Below are 23,954 nucleotides of genomic sequence, written 5' to 3'. Positions count from 1 at the left end.
GGTGGAAATTTTACACCTAATGTGAAGATGTTTATTGACATCAACCAATTGCCATGAATGACCTAAAGTGCAGGGGGCACATGGACTGGGATAAAGAATTTGGCCAGGATTTCTGCAATATCAGCTCTGCTTGCAAAGGTAAGTGGTTGTGGAGTTCAGAATCTTACCAGAGCCACCATGGTTGTTCTGGCTGCAAGTCCTGCTTGGGCCTCCTGAGAACTCGAGAGATTAATGGGATTAGAAAGCAGATATGAATCCATGAATCTAAAGCAGTAGTAACAACTTAACACTCCAGCCTAGAGCTTAAAACCTAGTTCCTAATTTCTGCTCCTGAGAGAGCTCAAGCTGACTCTGCTTCCCTTTCTGCAGATACTTGGCTGCAGGAAGGAGGGCTGTGGAAGGGACAGGTAGCTCAGCATAGGTGCATAACACCTAATCCTCTCTACTACCTCAAGCTAAGCCAGACTTCCTGGGCAGAGTCCAACCTGTAACCCAAAGGAACCATGGAATCAAGGCCATGTCTGAAAAGGATCCCCAGCACTGGTATTTTAAGAACTATGTTTCAAATAATGCTTATGGGTCATTGGCACCAATTTCCAAATTACTGGCAGATCACCAGAAGAGATATGGTGGGTGCCTGGTAGATGAGCTGTTCTGAGGAACAGCTTGTGACATGCAGCATCGTACAGCCCCTTAGATCAGCAGACTAGACCTTGCTGTCCCTTGTCTTTTGTAGGGGAGGTGGCTACAGTGTTGTCAGTCAACTACAGCTGCGCAGCTAAGTGACCTTCTGGTTGGCTGCAACACTGTTCAGTTCAAACTTGAAATGATTTTCTTTTGTTGCAGCAATAAAAGAAAATATATGCTACAGTTGCAAAAGGTTTGGTGGCAGTGTCCTTCTCAGGAGTTTGCCCAGGATGTAGAAGTCCAAGCCTCAGTGCCCTCCTCTGCTCTTGCATTAAGTCTGTTTGTAAACAGCTTTAAGTGATTATAACCAAAGGACACTAATTAGTGTTTGGGATCATCCTGGCCCATCCTTAAGTCTAGTTTCACTTATCTACTAAAATGGTGGCTTTGTGACTTTTGAACCTTCATAATTTAAAGTAGTAATTCTCAACCTTGTTAGACTCCAGGTGTCCCTCAGAAAATGCCAGGTGGCTCTTAGCTATCATTCAACTATGAAAGAATAATAGAGCGATTTCTCTGTTGCCAAGAACTCAAAGACCACAACAGGTCAGAAAGGAATCCATAATGTCAATCTGAAATCTCTGGGTTTACCTTGCGAATCCTGTGTAGGTGTCTGCACACCTCCACAGTGCTAATACTATGTGTCACCTTGGTTGAAAGTCACTAATTTGGTTTCTCACTTTGCTCCTTGAGCTTTCCTCAGGTTATGCCCATCTATGTTGTTTGTCAACTGTTTTAACAATCTGTTATTGCAGTCTTTGAGAAATGTCTTGGCTGAAGGTAAAGAACGGCTATTGGGCATTTCTGAAGTCAGCAACTCTACCAAGCAATGTTGCAGATTTACATTTTGCCTGAGGCGATCAGCATCTTCTCTCTTGTAAAGAGGCTACCACTATAAGCCCCTTTTGTCTAACTACGCACACTGCCCCATGTGTCAGAAGCAGTACGTTTTTGTTGAGGCTGCAATTTAAAACAAGTATATCTGGCTGCTAATTACCTTAGACTTTTAGGACTAATTACTGGGTTTGGGATTGAATGAATGCAGGCTTTCCAATCAACTGGATTTCTTTTTTTTCATCTTTCTTGGCTCTCACTTTTTTGTACAGCAAGTCTCGTGACTGCACAGGAGGTTGGCTAAGCCACAGCCTCCTGCCTGGCTTGAAAGAGATTTACTGCTGTTTGGACTGGGTGGAAGTAGACTAAACCACACAGCAGTAATTCTAAACAAAGTAACCATAAAGTGTGCACTGTCTGAACAGTCATTTTATTTAAATTTTACAGAATTTTTTGGAGTCCAATATGCAGTTACAACTCCAAGAACAATTGCTACAAAAAAGCACATACAATATCCAGAAATGTAGGTTTAAAAGCAGCTAGTCATATCTGCAAAAAACAAACCAATTGTCTATAAAGCTTCTGCAAATTAAGATAGTCAGACAAAATTAGTGGGGAGAGTAGGACTTGGGGCATGGGGGCAAGCAGTTTGGTTAAAGTAGAAGCAGAATGGTACCTCTCAGAAAATACAAGCCTTCCAATACAATCCATAAAGTGGAGCTAAACATCATCCAAAATGCACATTTTCTCAATCTTTTCTCTAGAACACCTTATTTATAAAGAGGGATCGACGTTGTACATTAATCAGAAGCTTGTTGACATGTGAAAATTCATACTTGAGTCTTAGGGGTATCAGCTGTATGTTTATTTAAGAGTTTTTGCATCTTAGGTGCCTTAGGGTATGGACAGGTGTTTGTCTGTAGTACTACAAAGGGTCTCAGTATCACACTACAAGTGTAGTGCTATAGGGTCATACAGGCATTCAAACCCCCCAGGCTGGAGAGCTAGAAAATCTGCTGGTGCAGCTGTGAGGCAGGAGGGTCTCAACAGGGCTCTGACAGCTGGGCAGGCTAGTGGGAAGTCAGCTGCTCTCCCCCACCTTGGAGGGCTGTGGGATGCCAGGAGTCTGTGTTACAGACAGCACTACAAAACCTAGAAAGTCCTCTCTGAAAGTGTACCTATTCTGTAGCACTACAAAGACTCAAACTGCTACAAAAGAGCTTGTGTTTGTACTTGGCGCTACAAATATAACACCTGTGTGTGGCCTTACCAGTCACAATACTAACAGAACGATCACAACTTCATGTATACTACAGCTGGAAGGTTTTAAAACATTAGGCTGCTATAACTCTTTCAGTAAATGTCCAGACTATCTGCTTAAGATAGATCAGTTTTAAAACTAAAATGTATTATAAATCTTTTTGTCATGAAAAAGTATTAGTGGCCTCCTAGCCCCATTTTAGCATCCTATTTACATTCTAGCAGGGGGGGAATTAAGATGACTGTCACTTTGCTGTACAGCAACATTCTACATTTAACAAGTGTGAGCCAAAGATTTTCTGAAGAGGAATAGAAAATAATGCCACAAGCTCTGCCTCCAAATCAGACCGTGATTCCTCAGCTTTCTTATAGTCTCAAAACACCACCCTAGGTTTCTGCCTACACAAGTACAATGCGATGTGTGTTATGAGCCTACTGTCAAGATTTGACTTCACTCTAAAGGACTAAAATAAACAGGATGTTATTATTAAAGCACATGCCTTATTGTTTAGAGAATTATGCCTCCATGTGAACAGCAGATGGGAACCCACTGTCTTTGTATGAGATGCATACAAAAGAGTCACTCCAACCAGGAGTTAGTACAGAAGCATTCAGACCAGTAAAGCAACATTATCCAGTTGTGCAAACGCACTGAATTACAACATAGTACAGAGACCAAGGAAAGAGTGACTGCCTCCATTTTAGTATTAGATACAGGGTGAGGAATTAAAATAAAAATAGATCAAAGAAGAAAAGGAACAACCTGGCACAAGTTTTAATTTGGACCAATCCACTTGCTCAGATATAAAACCAGCTTTCAAAGTCTGCTAGTCTGTTGACACTGAAATTTGTGTAACTAAGTCACTATGCAATGCACTTGTCATTGAGTTAGGATGCATCTGTAAGCTATAAAAAGTAGTTAGAAGTACTTTACGAAACAGACTGAATAAGCAAAACGTTGGAGGCAACTTCTTAGAAAGCAGGATTTGAGGGGGGAGGTCAAGTACTAGTGAAGGTGCTTCTATTTATTGAAGGGTATGGTTTTCCCATTTGTCCTTTTGAAAGTCAAAGCCTTTTCAGTTTAACTGCAGTAGTACTGCATCCTATTTGTCCGCCTTCTCTTTCGTGACTGAAATTCTTCAAAGAATTGCTGAATGTCCTCTCTCTTAACAACCTATTGGGGATAAAAAAAAAATTTTTAAAAATCAAATCCAAGTCGTAATACTGGTATAGTAACATTTTTTTTTTCCAAACACGTAATTGACTGACAAGAATTACATGAGAGTCTACTTGGGGCAATATATTTTTTAATTACTATAAAGAGACGTGGAAACCAGCAGCAACAAGTTAAATTCCTTAGTACTACTGGGAAGAACAGTGTCCTGTTCTATTCACTGGAAGGCCTAAGGCCTAAATTCCACATTAAAAGTTATGTGAGCTCCCATTCTGAATGGCAAAGAGAGAGCAAGCGCAATGTTAGCAAAACATATAATGCCAATTTGAATGTTCACCTCCTACCTATAGTCAGGAATGCTACTTACAGAGTAACACTTCAGTAGCAGTGTGTTTGAGCTGAGGAAACATAACTGCATATGTAGTACTCGTAATTTAACCCAGTTATAAATACATATAAGAATAATGCTTTTCCAAACCACTTCAATTCAAACACTGAACATGGCTTACAAGGAACAAGGAAGTTTCTAAGGTAAGTACTGAGGGGCAATAGGATGCAAAGTCCTCAGGTAAAATGTGACTGAATAGGTCAAGTGTGTCAGTAATTAACACCAGCCCTTATTCTTTACAGTAAAGCTGATTAGTAGAAACATAAGACTAAGATTTAGTCTTATACAGAAAAAGCCTTGCTAGATTAATTAGATTTTTAAACTGCACTTGCTGTCCAAGATGCACATTTATGGAAACACTTCTGATCAGCTCCAATAGTCTCTCAACAGGGCCTTCCTTTAACAACAATACATTCTTATTTAGTTAAGAACAGAGATATCCAATTTCACTTCACTTGCCTTATTCATATAACAGTTACTAAGGTCATTTTAACCTGAAGTGTTGCACACAATTTAAAACAGTACAAAAGCCTACTGGGACTTCCTAGGAAATGGCGATACAAAATTCTGCATAGTTGCACCTTACCGTTCCTTCATCTGCAAATCTCCTGAGATAATCAGTCAACTCTGTCTTTAAGTCATTGTATTCTGGAAGGAAAAATGCAAGGGAAACTGTAGTTAAGAACTTGCTTCACAGTGAGGGCTCGATATCTACCTATGACAGCTAGTACCCAACTAGAGCTAGATCAGTAAACTTCATCTGAGCTTGAACCAGACAATAAAATAATACAAAGATACAGGGTATTCTGTCTAAACAATCTCCTTAAGATTTTGTGAGTCCTCCTACATCTGTCAACACCAACTAAAGCTCCAAGTAAAGATAACTGTTTGAGCTGTAAGCAAAACGCTATCCTGGTGCAATGAGATGGATCAGAATACAGCATGCAGATTCCTTATTTTTAGGATTTGGCATTTTTTTTAGCTCAGTCTATTTGTTCCTCTACCTCAATCAGAACACTCTGTTCCTCTCTGAACGTTACCTCAAGGAGAATCATACCTCATTCTTGCTAAATCTGAGAGAGTATGAACCCAATTTTTAGAAGTCATGATGGACAGAGAAACACTTCAACTATGCCTCTACTCTAAGACTCAATAGTCTTAATTGTTCTGCTCTAAGACTCAAGTCATGACAGCTCACTCGGGTCTTCAGAAATGTGTATAGGAGGCAAGAGAGTAAGTCAATATAATTGAAAAAAAAAAAAGTCTCTGAAGCCTTAATTTATGAGGGATTCAGGCAGGATTCAGACTCACTGATGCAGGTGTCCAGCCGAATACGACTGAGAGCAACCCCTGCTATTTTTCCAAGAATCTTCCTTTGGGGTCTGCATTAAGGAAGAGTATGAAAACTTTAAGGCAGAAGGAACTTCTTGACACTATTGGTTGCCCTACTGTCCCTGACCCCAAATAATGCCTGTTATAAAAAACAGAAATCTACCAAAACCATAAATCTAGACCAGCACTTAATCAGATGATGAAAAACAAAACTAACAGCAACATAACCTTTCCAGAAAGTCTCATACTAAAACTGTCAAGAAAAAATGTAGAAGGCGTCATAATCTGCTTTCTTAATACAAGGAGCAGTCATTAACACCAGGCTTGAGCCAAAGCTGTGGTTTCCTATATAAGTATTTCGGAAAGTTTTCAATCTGCGCCAGTATCCTATAAGCTGCTTTTCAGAAGACCCCTGCTATTAAAAATTAGGCTTATTAAGCAGCACTTCACGATTTTAAAATATGCAGGTCATATGATGTCTACCTCCCAAACAAGTAATATTTACCGCAGATAAGTTCTACTTGCTGGACTCTGTTCATGCTACTAAGTGTGTCCATTAAAGGATCTCTTCTGTCCACCTCCTGGTCACTTGTGCCTTTATTCTCATAGGCCAACACCGTGTCACATTCATCTGTCAGGAACTGGACATCCAATTCTGAATACATTTTCTGAAGAGTAAAGTAAAAGTTGCTTTACAGCTTACAAACTTTGCACTTCATTTATCAGCCTTTCAAGCCTTCCTTCTGAGGAACTAACAGGTCACAGTGTTAGTTTAATACCAATAATCATTTCAGATGCTTCTCCCATATGCTTCCACAACTGTGCTCATATTTAAACAACAGCAGTTTAGAAACTGCTCAGTTAATTCAAAAGAGTCAGTGGGTCAAAAAGGATCCAGCTTTTACCAGTTTCCCTACATTCGTGGACTCTTCCATTAGATATTTACATCCAAAACAAGGGAGCTTTAGAACCTGCATCAATGCCAACTTCCTTCAATAGGTTCTTCAAGAAACCAATACAAACATTAGCTTAGAAAGTAAAACTCATACACACCAAACAGTCTTTGCATGTGCATATCTTGCTTCGCCAGCTAGAAGGCCAGAACGTGGCAGTATCTTTCTTTAGATACGGCTTGCTTTGGAATTCTCTCAGCTTGCAAAATTGTTCTTCATTCTTTGTGACCACCTGAATGAAAATGAGGAAAGTGTTTTTCATTTCAATGATTTTATTCAGTTTTTGATAGGCTGTCTTTTTCTTTTTTTGCTAGAGAATTATCTTTTTATCCCTGTTATACTTTTAAAGGACCTCTTAATGCAGTTCAAATCAAGACATTGGTGTATCCTCCCCAACTCAGCAAAAACTATTTGACACCTATCCTTTTAAAATACAGTGTTCATCCTTCTTGCAAACAAGGATGCTCTTCCATTGACTCTCAATGAAGCTTTACAAATTTAGATCCAGGCTAAGCTGCTGGCACAGTTCCAGCACATGGTACTGCCACATTTGAAATATATTCATGAGAGTCCTCAACCCGAGCAAGCAAAAAGGTTAACACAGAGGAAGGCTGGGCTAGGCATGGCATGTTGTAGTTCTGCACCTTCTAATCTACTGGCTATTAAATCCATTAAATCCTTCTCAGCCATGTTTGCTAGCATATCTATAGCCTGAAGAATCTGTGCTGGGACAATAACAGCACAAAAGTATTATATTTAAGTAATGGCAATTAAACAAAAATACAATTTCCTGAACTCAAAAACAGATGAGCTTTGCCTTCACTGGGTAGTGGGGGAGCACAAAATAAAAGGGAAAATGTGTGCTTTACCTTTGGACATGTAGACCCAGAGCTAGTAGATGGTTCGTTACACTGCTCAACTTGCTCTTCCACACTCTTTTCTGTGTGGTCTAGTCCACTTTCTTTTTTGATTTCCCTCGTCTGTTCCTCAGTTTCTTTAACATTCAGCACAATCCTGTCGTCTTCACGAGAGTTCATTTTGGTCACTGTAGGAACTGGAAGATACGTATCCACAACTAACATTAGAACGCAAGGCAAAGAAATCTATATTTCTGAATTTTTCTTTACTTAACATTGTTTTGTGTGTCACAGTGGTTCCCAACCTTTTTTGTACTGCAGACCAGCAACCTTGCTCAAAGAATTTTGGTGGACCGGGTATCTAATTTACATATTTAAATTTTACTTTTGTGTGTGTGGAGGGAGTGGGGTGACTGCGAAGATTGGGTTCTGGCACTGCAGCCACAGGCACTGGGGGACCCTGCAGGGAAAAGGGCTGCACAGGCAGTGGCCTGGGGGGACCCAGCTAGGGCTGCCTGGGAAAAAGGGACTCTGCTACCCTCTCAAGGAACAAGCAGCAGAGCCATCTCCCCACCTTCTACCCCAAGCATTTGCCCACCCATATCCCCCTGCTCCCAGCTGCGGGCAGGGCTGGGAGACCCTGCACAGCCCAGCACAGGCCCTGATACCTGCTGTGCAGGCAGCACCTTGTCAGGCATGGCCATGGTGGCAGAAGCAGAACAGGGGCACGGAGCTGGCTGCTCCCTCTCGGTGCTGCCCCACCATGCCACGACCTGGTGATTGGGAACTTCTGCACTACAGCAAAGCCCAAGATATATCTGACTGATATTTTAGGACATAATGATCTCATTAACTAATGCAATGACTTAATCTTTCACTACTTATGGCTTATAACTCCTTCCGCCCCAAAAATACTATTACAGAACAAGTTATAGATGGATACAGGCAGTCCTCGACTTGCAACATTTCAAGGTACGATGTTTCACACTTACAACGTTTATAAATTGACACCCTGTTTCAACTTTACAACACCATTTTTGACTTACAACGTTTGATCCGATGCAATGCCATGCTAGCGAACAAGTTCGCTGCGTCACTCATCTCCCTGGAGATCATCTGTCCAAACTTCCTTGGACACTTTCTTTAAGAAAGCAGACAAGACTCCAGAAAAACCTGCAGCCAAGACTCCTAAGAAGACTCCAGCCAAGAACCCTTCAAAAAGTCCAACCAAGAGCCCTTCAAAAAGTCCAGCAAAATCACCTCAAAGAAGTCCTTCCAAATCAATGATTGCTATTTACAATATAAATATATTAATGTAGCTATATTACTCATCTATAATTGATCGAGTACAACATTCTGGGGTATTTTTGGTGAAAGTAGGGTATTGGGCCTTGGTTCAGGAACCAATCCCCCCATTTATAACGTTGCTTCTTATGAGAAAATTGGTTCTGAGTTACAACGTTTTAACTTAGGACAGTTTTCAGGAACCAATTGTGCCGTAAGTCCGAGGACTGCCTGTACTGTATTTTTTTTTACCAACTGAGACACTATTCTAAAACCAGTCTGCTTAATTTATTTGTGTCTTGTCATTTCACGTTTATTTTCTAGTAAGCTGTGGGGTTTTAGTATAAAAAAAATTAACTGAAGAAAGAACAGAATATTGTTATCTCACATGGTTCTACATGTTGAGATGCTTGTCTTTTTGAGGCTTTTGGAATTCACGGATATTTGTAAAAGACTGGATGGTAGCCAGGTAATTTTTCTAAGTTTTTATTTTGCGATATTTTATTTCCAGCAGTACCAAATCTACCTGGCTTTGTTTTCTGACAGGTGGGGGGAAACCAAGAACTATAGTTTATTCTATTATAAAATACTCTTTTAAAAATGTTTAGGGCCGTCATAAAAACATACAAAGAAATAATGCTCTGAACGGATGGTGCCACTTCTAATTTTACAGAGACTTTCCAAAAACAGAATCATTTAACTATTAAGTTTGTTCACATACACAGAGACAAGGATTTTTGGAAAAACTATATAATTAGAACTGATGGACAAGCTTTCGAGTATCAAGTGCCCTTCCTCAAGTCTAGACTCTCTCCTCCAGCAACTAAATGGCAGACGAAACTTAGTAAGCAATGCACTAATCCTGTTACACTTTAAGGTGTGCGAACTCTTCTACACCCGCTCTTATTTCTGAAATTTAAGATGGGGTCTGAATGCCTCAAGAGCACTGCTTTTCCCTCCCTCTGCTTAGCCACAGAACAGATAAACTTGACATGTCTTCCTGGACAGTGTGACCAAACATTTCACTGACAGCAACTGGCTTCATCAAGGAACATTTATTTTTTGAATTATTACAACAAGGAAATCATTCGGTCATCATTGCAAGTGGTCCTAGCAGCAGGAAAAATGTACAAGTTACCCAACAGCTTTTAAACAATTGCTTCACTGGCATGTTTCATCTCAGCAACCAGAGCACAGCAATACTAGAATCATAGTTATAGGGAAACAGGGCTTCTTATTCTATCAGCCATGGAGCACAGTCTCTTGCCATCCTCTTTAAAATTGTGGAGCTATGCAAAGACTATCGATAATCCCACCTTTTCTCGCAAGTCGGGTCTTTTTTGGGGGGAAGCGGAGGGAGGGGAGAATATCTACTGTGGCTCTGGCTCCAGCCCCAGCCCCAACCCAGGGTCAGGGCTGGAGCCATAGCAACCGCCCACCTGCCGCCTTGCTCACCTAGAGCCGTCATGACCCCCAGATCTCTCTCTCCAATACTGCAACCTAGCCAGTTGTTCCCAATTTGTATTTATGCATTTTATTGTACCACCCCAAAGGGACTTTGCACTCATTCTTATTGATCTAAAACTAAACTGAATAAAATTTATTTTTCAGTCTATCAAGGTCATTATGAATTATAATACCATCCTCCAAAGTGTCTGCAGTTCCACTCAGCTGGGTGTCCTCTTCAAACCTACTAACTATGCAATCCCATCCTCCAAATCATTCCATCACTGACCTGTTACTGTTCTTTAAAACAACAAAACTTTAAAAACCAAATTAACATGAAATTGTGGAACAAGAAATCCCACAGACTGTGTTTAAGTACAGTCTGAACACAAACTCTGTACTGTTATCCCATTACCTGGGTTAGTTTTTGTAACCTCTGTCTCTCAAGGGGTTAACTGATCTCTTCAACCCACTTTCCTCTCATCAGTGGGTGCATCTACACAAGACACTACTGCGCAGTGGTTATTACACAGTAGTGCTGTCAAACATCTTTTAAATGACACTACTGCGCAGTAGTGCATTAGCACTGTTGGTACTATGACATACTACTGTGCAGTTAGCGTCCCATGCCCAGTATCCCTTCTCTTACTCCCCCTTTTCCTTCTCCTTTGTATTATTCCTCCCTATTTAGTACTCAGTTTAGACTTTTATTCTATTTAGACTTTTAAGACCATCTACTACGCTAGACTTTATTCCTATTTAGTACTCCTGATCTCTGCAAGTGCATTCATAACATCTAACAAAGCAAGCAATAGCCTACAAAAGCTCCTGCCTCTCTGAACAAGTTAGTCCATGGTAACACCCTGCCCTGCTTTTCTGCCTGACTTCAAACTAAAAGACAGCTAACTACCTTGCTAACATCCAAATCTGGCAGAGTTCCAGCCTGCAAGGCGATACGGGGGAGCAGGAAAATGGCAGTCAGGACGGGGGTGCCAGGTTCATGTGCACACTCACACATGCACATGGCAGCCTGGAGAGCAGCTCCCGCAGGTAAGTTTGGTGGGGGAAAAAGGATTGAATCCCTCACAGGGAGAGAGGGAGGGAGGGAAGGAGTTGGGAAGCAGCCCAAACCCAGCCCTGCCCATCTAGGACAGTACATAGGGCTTGGAGCCTGGGGCTGGAATACATGGGTACATGGCCCTAGCAGAGAAAAGAATGGTGCCACAGGCAGCTCATCCGGGGGGGGGGATGGCTTCCCACCACTGCATGCACTCCCAAGGAGAGGGAATGTGCACCCCCAGATCGATGTACAGGGCAGGGGCAGGCTGCCAACTATGGGCTCAGGCTCCCTGTCCTGCTGCCTTCCCCCCAGGGCCTCTGCAGCCCAGCAGGTGGGACCCAGCACAGTAGGGCAAAGCAGGACCAGGAGGGGAAGTTCCTCGTTGTTGCAAGCCCCATGCTGCCCTGGTGAAGTGCCCTCTGCCCACCTGGCAACAGCAGGAGTGGCAGCATGGAGTTGTGCCCTTTGCTGCTGCTGGGCGGGAAGGGGGCACTTCACCAGGGTGGTACAGAGCCCCAAGCAGCAGCAAGGAACTTCTCTGCCCAGCCACGCTGGATCCTGCCTACTGGGCTGTGGAGACCCCGGCAGAGGGTAGCAGGACAGGGAGCTTAAACCTGCAACAGGCAGCCCACACCTGTGTCCCATCTGTGTCCCCCCCCCCACCCCCAAGCTCTGCTCCGGCTGTGCCACCCACAGGGGAGGCGACCCCGGCTCCAGGCTCTGCTCTGCCGCAGCAGCTGCTGCATCCTGCAGGTGGCAGCAGGGGTTCAGGCACTACCGTGGGGGACAGGGCACTGTGGACCCAGGTCCCTGGCAGCTAGGAACCGCCTCTAGCAGGGCTAGGGAGGGGAGGTGGGGGGCACCAGCAAGGCCTGGTGCTGTGGGTAGAGAGCGAGGGGCCTGGACCTGCATCCTGGTGAGCAAAGAGGGCAAGGAGAGCTCTGATTTTACCATGATAAGAAACCCAAAATTAAATACCAGAATGTATAGGTATTTAGAATTGATTTTATTATAGTGATTGAGGTACTGGTAGGCTTCCAAATTGCTTTAAAGTTGTAAATATCTAAAAAAAATTGTGTTCAATTTATACCCACATATATAGTGGCGTTTCATTTTTAATCATGGATTTGGGGGGGTTTAGTCAGACAATTTGCAATTTTTAAACATAGGAAACCAAAATCCTTGCTAATATCTATCTATCTTTTCCTATTTGGATAGGGTTATGTAATTAAGGCAGCTAAGTATGGGGTATATGGCACAGAAATATTAGTGCAGCTATCCTAATTTTACCTGCTAACTGTGCAGCATAAGGCCATAGGAAAGAGCATCGATTCATACAGGTCTGGCACACCATCTCATGGAAGTCACCACTGTCAGGAGGAACCACACCAAGGTGCTGTGTCAAGAAGAAACAGGAGCACAGGGTAGCGTAATGTCAATTGAAATCTAATGAAGTCAGCAGACTTTTTTTTCTCTTGTACAAGGTAGAAAAATATACATTATGTTCGCCTCCTTTTTCACATTTTCAGTGTTTCTGCTATCAGCGTAACCAGAGCCACTTTCACCAGCATCAAAATAACTAAAGGATGGAAACAAATTGATTAAACACCAGCTACATTTCCATGCAATTTGTCTTTGTTTACACACCAACTCTCTAAATCTGGATTCCATTAGCAAAAACATTCATGTCAATTTAAACGTTGCATACCCTAATAGGTCAGCTCCACACTGCAAAATTCCCATTGCTCAACAAGTTTCAGAAAACATTTGAGACAGATGAGGATTCGTTAGAGTGATATCTTTTATTGAACTAATTATATAGTTGAGACAAAGTTAGACAAGTTTTGAATGCAAGACATTCTTTCTTAAGTCTCATTTAAAAACATAAAAAACTAGACCTCTTAGTTCCAAAATGATACCTTTTATTAGACCAACTGGAAAATGGTGAGAAAACTGTCCTTTTCTGCAAGCTTTCGGGATCAAAGTCCCTTCGTCAGGCTCTGGGAAAAGTGTAGATGTTACAGGATGGTAAAAAGTCCCCATAGGTAGGAAATAAACTTTATTTTTGCACAGAGGGAGCTGAAGATGGAAGGTTCTCCCTCTGGGTTTAAAAGCACTGTATTGGAAAGCTTGTCTAACTTTAACCTAACTATACAGTTGGTCCAATAAAAGATATTAGCCTAACAAATCCTCACATCTTGCACAATTTCTGGACTATCACAGCTACACCATCACTCTTGCCCTAGTAGAAAACATTTAGTCTTTTTTCACCTTCAGGAGGGTATAAAGAAGTCACAAATCTAACCTGCTTTCCAACAATCTGTTAAGAAACATTTAGACCAGGGGTGTCAAACATATAGCCTCAGGCCAGATATAGTCCATGTTGCTGTTTCACCCAGTTCATAGAGTTCCCAGAAGGACTGGAATTTAGGCATGGGGTGGGTGAGGCTATAGCCTGCTATCTGGGTCCCACATGGAGACTGAATGGGCACCGGGTGTTGACAGCAGGGAGCAAGTGATAGGGTGACTGGCCATGTGCTTAATGTACCTATCATTGCCACTGGTAGATCCACATCAAGCCCAGTGACATAGATGAGTTTGGCACCCTAATCTTAAATCAGGGGTTACCAATCTTTTGCTTCCACAGGCTGTAACTTGCAACAGATGCCAGAGCCCTGGCCCCTGCCAGAGGCCAAAAATCTCTGCCCTGCCCCTGAGCATCTAAATCCTTAAAGTGCTAATCCTCACCAAGTGGCTAGGTATCAGCAGCAAAAGTAAGCATAGGCACAAGAGGGCTGTGAAGGTGACTTAGCAAGTAAGATGCGTCACAAAGAAAACACTGATGTAAGTTCATTTCTATGCAAGATGACAGTTGTGTTAACTATGTATAGATCCTTACCCTTCCATGGAACCAGTCTTCACAAACAATGCACTGAATCATTTCATCTGGGATCTAGATGAACAATCATATTATTAGCAGCAATATCAATCTTCAAAAGTCTCACAGGCCTCAAATTACAGTATTATCTGAGAAGCATACATAAATATCACTTTCCCACTCCATGCACCTTCTTAATAGCCACTATAAATAGTTACCACCTCAGCTGCAAGTCTGCTTTCAAGGTCCTGAATGTAATCTGTTACATTCTGAAGACCATGGAGTTTCCCACTTGTCTAACAAAATTAGTTTTTCCTTGAAGCCAGACCTTCTGATATACAGATTTGACAAAAATCAACTCAGTGCAGCATATCTACAACCACCACCTCTTATGTGTAAGTATGTGAATAAAAGATACATCAACAGAAGCAGAGAGAAATCTTTAGGTTAAAGATGTCAGATTTTCAGGAGTCATAGACAACCTAATTCAGCCTAAGAATTCTGTCAGGTACAATACGAGGCAATCTGGCTTATTATTAAACTATATTGTGTCTTAAATTGTTCATTTATGCATTCATTAGAGTTCTAAATGCTCCCAAAAAAAAAAAAATCAGGAGCCTGTTCCAATCCTTCACTACCTCTTCTAGTTAGAAAGCTTTGTAATCCCCCTAACATCTAACCTAAAAGGTCTTTGCTACAAATTAACCTACGTCCTTCTTGACCAATCAGCCCTCTCTGTAAATACCTTTTTACATATTGTCCCATACCAACCTTCTTTTTTCTAAACTAAGCAAGCCCAATTCTTTCTCTGCTCTTAGGTCCTGTTTTAGAAATCCTGTTTATCGCCACTAGACTCTCTCCAATCTGTTTACATAATCCTTCAAGTGCAGCGTCTAAAACTGAAAGCAGTAGTCCAGAATAATCACCTCGTGTCTTATATATGATTCTTCTGTTAATACATTACAGATATGTCCTCTTGCAACAGTATTACTTCTTTAAATTCATATTTAGTTTGCGATCCACTATGATCCCCTCATCCTTTTCTGCAGGTGCTGCTGCTTAGCCTTTTTTCCCCCCTCGTTTGGTACTTGTGCATTTGATTTCTCCTTCCATTTGTCTGCATTGAACTCCATCTTGTTGATTTCAGATCATTTCTCCAATTTATCAAAGTCATCAAGATCACTAATCCTCCAAAGGTCTTGAAACACCTCCCAGGCTGGTAGCATCCCCAATAATTATAAAATGTAATTTCTATTCCATAACTCATGTCACTAATGTAAATATTAACAGAACCCTTCCCCCCACACAGTTGCTCTCCTCCCAAGTTCAATGACAAACTACTAATAACTACTAGGGCTGTACAAAAAGGCACTGTTCCATTCTGATTTCAGTTTCAAGGTCTGGACGGCGCTAGATGGCAGGCGATGGGAAAGCAGCCCAGTTGGGCTGCTGCTCCATCCCCCACGATCTAGCACCAGGGATGGTGAGGCAGCCCACCTGGGCTGCTACCCCGCCCCCTGCTGGATCTTGCGTCAGGGATGGTAAGTCAGCCCAGCTGAACTGACTTTCATTTCGACCATAGCACCGCAGATGGAAAGTCAGCCCAGCTAGACTGACTTCCCATCCCCAGCGCTATGGTCAAAATGTGTTTTGACTAGCCTCGTTTTGTTTCATCTCTATTTTGCTGTTTCAATCTTGAAACAGTGCCAAAATGAAATGGCAGCAGAAATTTCGCACAGCCCTAGTAACTACTCTTTAAAAAAGGCTTTCCATCTTGATTTCATCTGATCTGTATCCTCTTAGTTAGCCTAAGACAGTGTTAAAAGCCTTACAACTAAAGTTAAGCTATATCTACTGCTTTTTCCATTATCAGTTCTCCTAGCACAGAGGTTGGCAACCCCCAACATGCATACCAGAGTGTGACAAGCTGGGCCAGGGCTCTGTGGACCTTGGTAAAGTTGTTTGCAGCCTCCCTGCTGCCTGCTGTGAGCAGCCTGGGTTCTTGTGGCAGGCAGCAGGAGCCTGCCAAAAGCCCAACCCATCCTAGCATATCAATTCTACTGCTTTTCCACAATTAGTTATCATAGCAAAGAAACTGGATTAGCTTGACATAATTTGTACTTGCCTAACAGTAGTACTGTCTGATGTTTATCACCTTTTTATCCTCCCTCATTCATGTTCACAGATAGATCTAATAAGAAACCAGATACTTGTGTTTCTGTATCAGTTGTTTGGTGCTAGCCATATTAAGATGCCTCTCTCTCTGAGAGAAATTCACTGTTTCTCTTCCAATTATATTTTTGCCAATATTCTGTATTTCCCAAAAGTGTATTATAAAAAAAATAGTTCAAAATGAATACACAAGCAGGTCTTTTCTCTTTTTTTTTAAATAAAAGACAGAAAGAATGGTAATGGCTTCAATTAAAGTGACACAGTGAAAAGCCAAATGTTTGAAATTGCTGTAGGCAAGCTTTACCAACTAGCTTCTGTTAGAGTAGAACTTTACTAATTGGCAAATCTTGCGAATTACTAAAAGAATATGATCACAGACACTGCTTCAAGAAATATTTAATGTATTCTGACCAATGTAATTTTAATACTTTAAAGGATGTTAATAAGCATCCTATAAAGTAAATGTTATTTTTCAAATTTCTCTACCTCTTTTCCATTATTCTCATTCCTGGAACTTAAAAATACTACTTATGGGGAACAAATACAAATCTTTCCTGAGCTAATGTTACCAAATTTTACAGGACAATTTATGCTTTCAGTGTAGCATTTTCTGCTTGCTTTTAAAGTAGACTTGTAATTCTTATGACTGCAACAAAAACCCTCCATAACTCAATACATAAAAGTATTGCAGAGATTATAGTATACCATAAGCTGAATATGAGCCAACAGTGTGCTCTTGTTGCAAAAAAGCCAACACCATCTTCTGTTGTATTAACAGGAATGTCACTTGAAATAAGGGAAGCGATTCTCTTACTCCATTCAGCACTGATGAGGTCTCACCTGGAATACTGTACCCAGTTTTGGCTCCCACACTTCAAGTAGGATGTGGGCAGTTTGGAAAGAGTCCAGTGCAGGGAAACAAAAATTATCAGGGGTCTCAGAGACAAGACTAACGGGGAATGACTGAACAAACTAAGGTTATTTAGCCTGGAGAAGAGAAGACCGAGGGCACACTTGATAAATCTCCAAAATACCTGAAGAGGGATTATACAGAGGATAGCAACTGGCTTTTCTGTAGCTATAGGGCACAGAACTAGGAGCAAAGGCCTCAAGCTGCAGCAGGGGAAATTTAGGTTAGAGATTAGGAGGAACTTTCTGACTGTGACGATAGTCATGAATTGGAACAGGCTACCTAAAAGAAGTTATGTTATGTTATCTTCATCCTTGGAAATTTTCAAAAACAGGATAAACCGATCCTTGGCTGAGATGGTCTGGTCAGGGATGATTCTTGTCTTGAGCAGCGGGCTGGACTAGATGACCTTGTGAGATCTCTTCCAGCCCTACTTTCCTACAATCCTATGAATGTAGTGATGCCTTTCTACAGTTGTAGAAACATTGTACATGTCCCAGGTTCCAGTATTAGAAGCAGGCTGCCCTGTAGAGCTATGGATCCCATACACTCAAGTATAAAGTAACCTATAGTGTCTGGAAAAGGGGAGAGGGAGCAGCAGAAAAAGAGAAATGGTTTTCTACTATTAGTTTATCCTGGGTGAAGGGAGGGAGGGGGTAGCGGTGGCATTATTTGATTTGTATATTGGGGCTATCCCAACATTTCGTTTCAGTCTTACACAGCTATCTTTGAGGATAAAAACATATTTTTCTGTTTAAGAAATTGAAACTACAGACTACTATATAAAATAATATAACAAAGTGACAAGGCAGGTTAAGATTTATTAAGATGGGATATATACTTTGGAGATCCTGAGGACACTACTGTACATAAAAAAATAAATAAATAAAAGTATGTGCACTTTGTGTTATTCTGATCCTTCATTTCTTACCTCATCTTCAGGATCAGGATAAGGTCTTTTACAAATACAGTACAATCCATAGAAGTTGTCGTTATACTTATTGCCCAAATTTACTTTTACTTTTTCCTAGAAAGAAAACAAGATATGTGTCTGGATGGATGAAGCAGTAAAAAAGTCTGGTCAGATGGCATGATCTGAAGGCAATTATATATTATTTTAATTTCCTTCAGGACAATTTTTACACTTACTCGCGTGACATTAGTATGATACCCCTGCTACAAAGGAAATCTCCCGCTTTAGTAGCTTTTCAGGATTTTCACACATGGATATGAGAACTCAGATGTTTCAACAATACCTTGCTTGTGTGGCAGCAACAATGAGAGAGAAACATAAAGAATGCTTAAGTCCAAAAGGAAAAAGGAGGGAGGGTGGGTACAATCTCACCAAAATCATACAGCTTTGCGGGGGGGGCACAGACTACAGCAAATGAGAGACAGGCAAAAGTACTGATCTGAGAAGCCCTTACGATCATGGCTTGAAAAAGCTAACTTCAACCCATTCTTCATGTGCACACACTTTTATAAGACCATTGACAATGACAATGGCAGTGGTTCTCAATCTCGTTAGGCCCAAGACACCCCTCCATAACTTTTGGGAATTAAGTGGCACCCCAGTTCAAAAAATAATTTATTTGAGTGCTTACCTCCCCCTGCAGAGGGTCCAGGCAGTGGGGCTAGGGGAGTGGCTAGGTAGGGAAGAACCTGAGCCTGCACTTATCTCCTCATACCTGCTTATCTCCTTGCATCTCAGGGCACCCTTCAACAGTTTTGCATCAGCCTGGGGTGCTATAGCACCCTGGCTGAGAATCATAAAACCATAGATAGATAGGGCTGGAAGGGACCTCCAGAGGTCATCTACTCCAGTGGTTCTCAACCTTTTTTGTACCAGGACCCATCTGTAAACAATGATGGCCAGTCCTGACCCAGTGCCCCTCACTCTTGACCTGCTGCCCCCCACCCCCAAACCACCAGTGTGCAGGGCAGGGGGTAGGTGTGTGGGACAGAGTGGGCCCCAAGCATCCCCATGCAGGCTGGAACCCTGACAGCCTGCAAGGAAAAAGCTACAGATTCCCACATTTTTTCCTTTAAAGGAGAATCGATTTTTAGTTTGTTCACAACCCTTTCATATATTCTTGCGACCCACAGATTGAGAAATGCTGATCTAGTCCAACCCCTGGAATCAATGCACTACAATTTTATCCAAACAAACCTATGAGTTCTAAACCTTCAGTTCTGCCCATACTTCTGAGTATTTTACCAATGTTTTAGATTCAGTGCTGTAGGGTAAACTGAACTGCATGTTCTTCCCATCTTCCAGAATGGGATTCAACACCTCACTTTGCTTACTGGTAACAGTAAAACCATTCTAAGTCATATTCTTTAGGACCTGTACACAAGCTAACCCAATCTGAGTTTAGCTAACTTATGTGACTGGTACCCAAATAATTTAATTAAAACTATATTTAAAAAGTTATAGCCTGTATCTAACAACAGCTGTAAGTCCTGGTTTTGCTGTGCAAATCTTAACTCTATACAATGCAATGAATCCATTTTAAACACAGCTTCTCTAATCAGCTCCCTACTGAGAGTACATTGGTTTTTGTGACAGAAGAAAGCACAACTAACCTCTCCTATTTGGAGAACCAATACCAGCACCAGCTTTTATTTTTCTCTACAGAATGGAGATAGCAAAGTGTAAACTTACTGGAAGTAATCTGCATTGCAAATTTTTGAATTTGCTGTTTCCACAGTCACAGCAGAAGTTTCTGGGGGAAAAAAACATAGCAGTTCAGATATTTTAAGCATCTCAAAATGATTTTATTTTTATACTTTTAAGGGCTCCCCACTGCCAACTGAGAACCAGAACATACTCTCATAAGCTCATTCACGATATCTTCTTTTAGAACTGATCAAAGTACAGCAGCATTACTCCCTCATGCTGACAGCCTGTCAGATTTCAGTATCAGTGTTGAGTAGAATCACTATTCAATTGGGATACTCCTCTGGCCCATGTAATTATTACTGCCGAGAATACTCTGAGGCTTATGAGTAAGCACATGTGTTTGAAAGACAGCAACTAATTCACAACATGGTGCTATCACCTTGTAATTAATAACGGTGCCATCTTTAGTACTAGTAAGGATAAGAGGTTAATTCTTCCTTGGATAATAAATCAAAATATTTAACACATTTTCAGTTTACTGTGTTAAATATTAATCTAATATTTTTCTTCACTTAACCTAGCATACCATTGCTGATCAGTGATATAGACACCTTTGGAATGCAATGTAGAGAACAGAGTAAATTTCTGCCCAAGAATGTGTGCTAGGCTGAAGTACTTGAAAAATCATATTAGCATGGATGGAAAGTCCCTATAAGGCATGCAAGCAGGAGCACTTTTTAAATTTACATAGAAACTGGAAGTTTAAATACAACTTTTTTTTTGCAACCCCAATCCTGTATCCCAACCCAAAGGTACTGTACATGTCTCTCCAATACCATTTTTGCCTCCGTGACCACAACAAACATTTTCTACAACACAAATCCCTTTAGATTAATCCTTTTAGGCAGACAGTCAAAAAGTACAGACAATCAAAAAGCCAGAGGATTAACTGATTCAATCTTCACAGGTTAGTCTAAGCTGTGTAGACTGAACCATTAAGAAAGTGAACAGACATTTAATGTTGATTCTGGAAATGCAGCCATATGCCTGCGGTAGCCCAGGCCAGAACATGGGGGGTGCTAGAGTATGTCTCCCTGCTTGGCTGGAGCAGACAGCCTGGGCCAAGGTAGCCTGCCCAGCCTGTGTGGTGGAGAGAGAGGTGCAAGGGAAATGCAAAGCATCCTGGAATGATGGGGGACTGAGAGGTGACTTGAACCTGGAGGGGATCTGGGACAAAAGCACGATAAACCAATGTACCCTAAATCACTTAACTGGTTTATCTTAAATCAGTTTTGGCCATTTTGAATGTAGTTTATGTGCAATGAACTTCTGTTGTTACAGGTTTAAACCAGTTTGTGTCATTTCTGTCCCTAGCCTTACAGGTATATGCCATCTTCAATATTGCATTTTACTGCTTCACGATGTAGCAGATAAATGGAAGTACCTCAGAAATGGCCCCAATAGTGCTTTACCTTTTTGTATACAATTCAAACAGCTTGTGTGTTCCATGACACTCATAACTGCAGGCTAAGCATATCCCTGCCGGTTCTTCTCCTGGCGGAGTACAAGTACTGCAAGCATATAAAGCTTGTCTTTTTACAGCACCCTACAAAGAAACAATAGATATAAGAAGAGAGAGAGGCACAGAAATAATCTGAAAAAGGTCATTTGCTGTTTGACTGAAGTAGTAAATGCAATTTGTCAGAAGCAAGAAGCAAGTTAATGCTGATGTGCAGGCTAGCACTAGAGGTTCACAGAGAATCAGTATTTATTTGGCAGCATCTTTTACTAAACTAACCGTAAAGTGGGGAAAGTTAGACAAGCTTTTGTGCATAAAATGCCTTCAATTCTGGGAAAGCAGCAGGTACATACAGCCTGAGGTAAATACCAGGTAAAACAAGAATCTTTTTCGTTTACACAATTAATTTAAACAACAGCACTTAATAAGTAGAGAGGTAATTAGCACTTGACAAAGTAGACTGCTGCCTATGACGGCTCATGCCTCTTTGAAAGAGTTAGTCTCTACAATGCCACCCTGCCCTGCTGATGAGACTTAAAGGAAGGGAAGACAGCAGTAAACCTGTACCATGAAAGGAAGCCATCAAAAGCAGCTACAAACCAAGAAAAAGGCAGTTGAAATAAACCTATAAAAATATAGGTTTGTTTATTTAGATTCACCACTTATTTTCACCAGAATAATCCTATGCAAAAGGGAGGAGGCTAACAGGAAGCAAATAAAACATAAGCTATAAAACTACTGTCTGTGTTCAGTCCATAGTTTTAGTGTCCCATAAAAAAACCCTGTGCCTGAAAGCTTACTGAATCTCCCTCAACAAAAAATATTGCCAAACAAACCTTGTTTCTCTCATTCTCTGGAAAGAATCCCAGCTCAAACACTAGAACCTTGCTACAAAACAAAATGACAGTATTCACAGTGCAAATGCACCCTGTTTAAGTGCACAATGTTGGGACTGATAAAAGGGTCCATACTTACCCCATCTCAATGTCAATACTTACTCATTAACTACAGGAGCAAGTGCACTAAGCTTTCTGCACCTCAAAAAGGTTTCTTACCTTGTTTCTCAGAATACCTTATAAACAGCCTTGAAACTGGAGGGCCTAGCAGGCTTGAGCTTACCCTAGAAGCCTCGAAATGGACAGCTCCCAGCCAGCTTGTATCATGAAGTTACCCTTACAAAGCAACTCCCTTTCAAAGCAGAGGATTCCCATGCACTTAAGCAGTTAATGTTTTTAACCAATATGCAAATAGCTGATGATCATTTCAACGTAAGCAACAGGTAATAAAATGGAACTGACCCTGAGCTTCACAATTAAGCTAATTATGAAGTTATGTGATACGCACACACATACAGCATACTTGGAAACTTTATGAACAATATCTCATAGTCCCAAGGGCTGACCTCCAAGGCACTCTTCAAAAACACTGCTTACTAAAAGCTTCCCTGGCAGGTCGACCCTTTTATGCAGGCAGGCCTTAAAATAGCTCAGCCACTTCCTCAGGTGCCACTTTGATCCTCTGGCCCCACCCAATCTTTCTGATCCCAGCCCTGTGCTCCCTGCCCCATCCCCTGCGTCGCTTTCTGCTCCCTGCCCTGCCTGCCACGGCGCTGTCTGTACCCTCCCTGATCTGTCATGGGGGCTGCTAGGGCCTGTGCTGCAGGCCGGCCACCCAATCTACCAGCTGCACCTCTTCCCCCAACTTCGAACTGGCTTCACACTGCCCCAGCTCACAGCATCTCTCTGCTCTTTAAAGATGAGACATGGGGCTGTGGTGGGTCAAGTTCCGCCACAAGCTACCAGACCACTAGGCTGGTCAGTGGGTGTCACCTCTCCCTCTTTAAGGACGAGTGAGGGCAGGGGAAGAACAGGTCCACGGGCCCCACATGCCCTGGGCCCTGCCTCCTGCACCACGGTTCTCTCCACCCAGCCCCCGCACACAGGGAGGCGGCTCTGCAGCTGTCAGCCCTCCGCAGGGACCAATAATCCTGCCTGTGAGCCCTGGCCGGGCCCGTGTGGGCTGGGGGGCAGAGCTCAACAGCAGGGGCATTTGGGGGGCGGGGGGGAACTCCCCTCCAACCCCCTCCCTGCCCCGCCCCCAGCACAGGCCCCGCCCCGTTCCAATCCACCTGCCCCCATTCCTCCCCCCTCACCTGCGAGTAGCTGCAGCGCTCGTGGTCGCTCCCGCCCAACACCGCGCGCGCCTCCTTCTCCAGCTCCTCGTTCTCCGCCAGCACCTCGGCCAGGGACACCACGGGCTCGTCCGGGGCCCCCGCGCAGCCGCCGCCACCGCCGCCGGATTCTGCGCCCCCCGCCGCTGCCGCCGCCGCCTCCTCCATCGCGGGACCTAAGCGCGCGAGGCAAAAGACAAGGCGGGAAACGCCGAACTACCGCCAGGGGGCGCCGCGGCGGAAACGGAACTGCGCGCCTGTCATGTGATGCAGCCGGTGACTGGGACTCTGCAAGTGACCCGGGCGGGGTGGGGGGGGGAGAGGAGGACACGCCAGGCAACCAGTCACAGAGGGAGAGGGGGCGGGGCTGGCCAATGGGGCGCCAGGGGGAGGGGCGGGCCGGCCTC

General features: G+C 42.5%; 1 protein-coding gene across 1 annotated transcript; it reads right to left on the bottom strand.

The window, feature by feature from the left end:
- Positions 1-1,932: 1,932 nt before the first annotated feature.
- Positions 1,933-23,818, bottom strand: UBR7 (ubiquitin protein ligase E3 component n-recognin 7). Its single transcript, XM_090033906.1, has 11 exons — positions 23,530-23,818; positions 21,331-21,464; positions 19,901-19,961; positions 18,167-18,262; positions 14,175-14,228; positions 12,566-12,671; positions 7,498-7,682; positions 6,729-6,860; positions 6,181-6,343; positions 4,930-4,991; positions 1,933-3,955 (listed from the first exon to the last, which is right to left on the bottom strand). Exons 1-11 carry the CDS (start codon positions 23,713-23,715, stop codon positions 3,863-3,865), a joined length of 1,272 nt encoding a protein of 423 aa, XP_089890032.1. The 5' UTR covers positions 23,716-23,818; the 3' UTR covers positions 1,933-3,862.
- Between the last annotated feature and the right edge of the window lie 136 nt (positions 23,819-23,954).

Source organism: Crocodylus siamensis, chromosome 2 (assembly GCF_052110815.1).
Source record: "Crocodylus siamensis isolate JL-2025a chromosome 2, ASM5211081v1, whole genome shotgun sequence".
Classification (NCBI taxonomy): Eukaryota; Metazoa; Chordata; order Crocodylia; family Crocodylidae; genus Crocodylus; species Crocodylus siamensis.
This window is presented reverse-complemented; position numbering and strand designations above follow the sequence as displayed.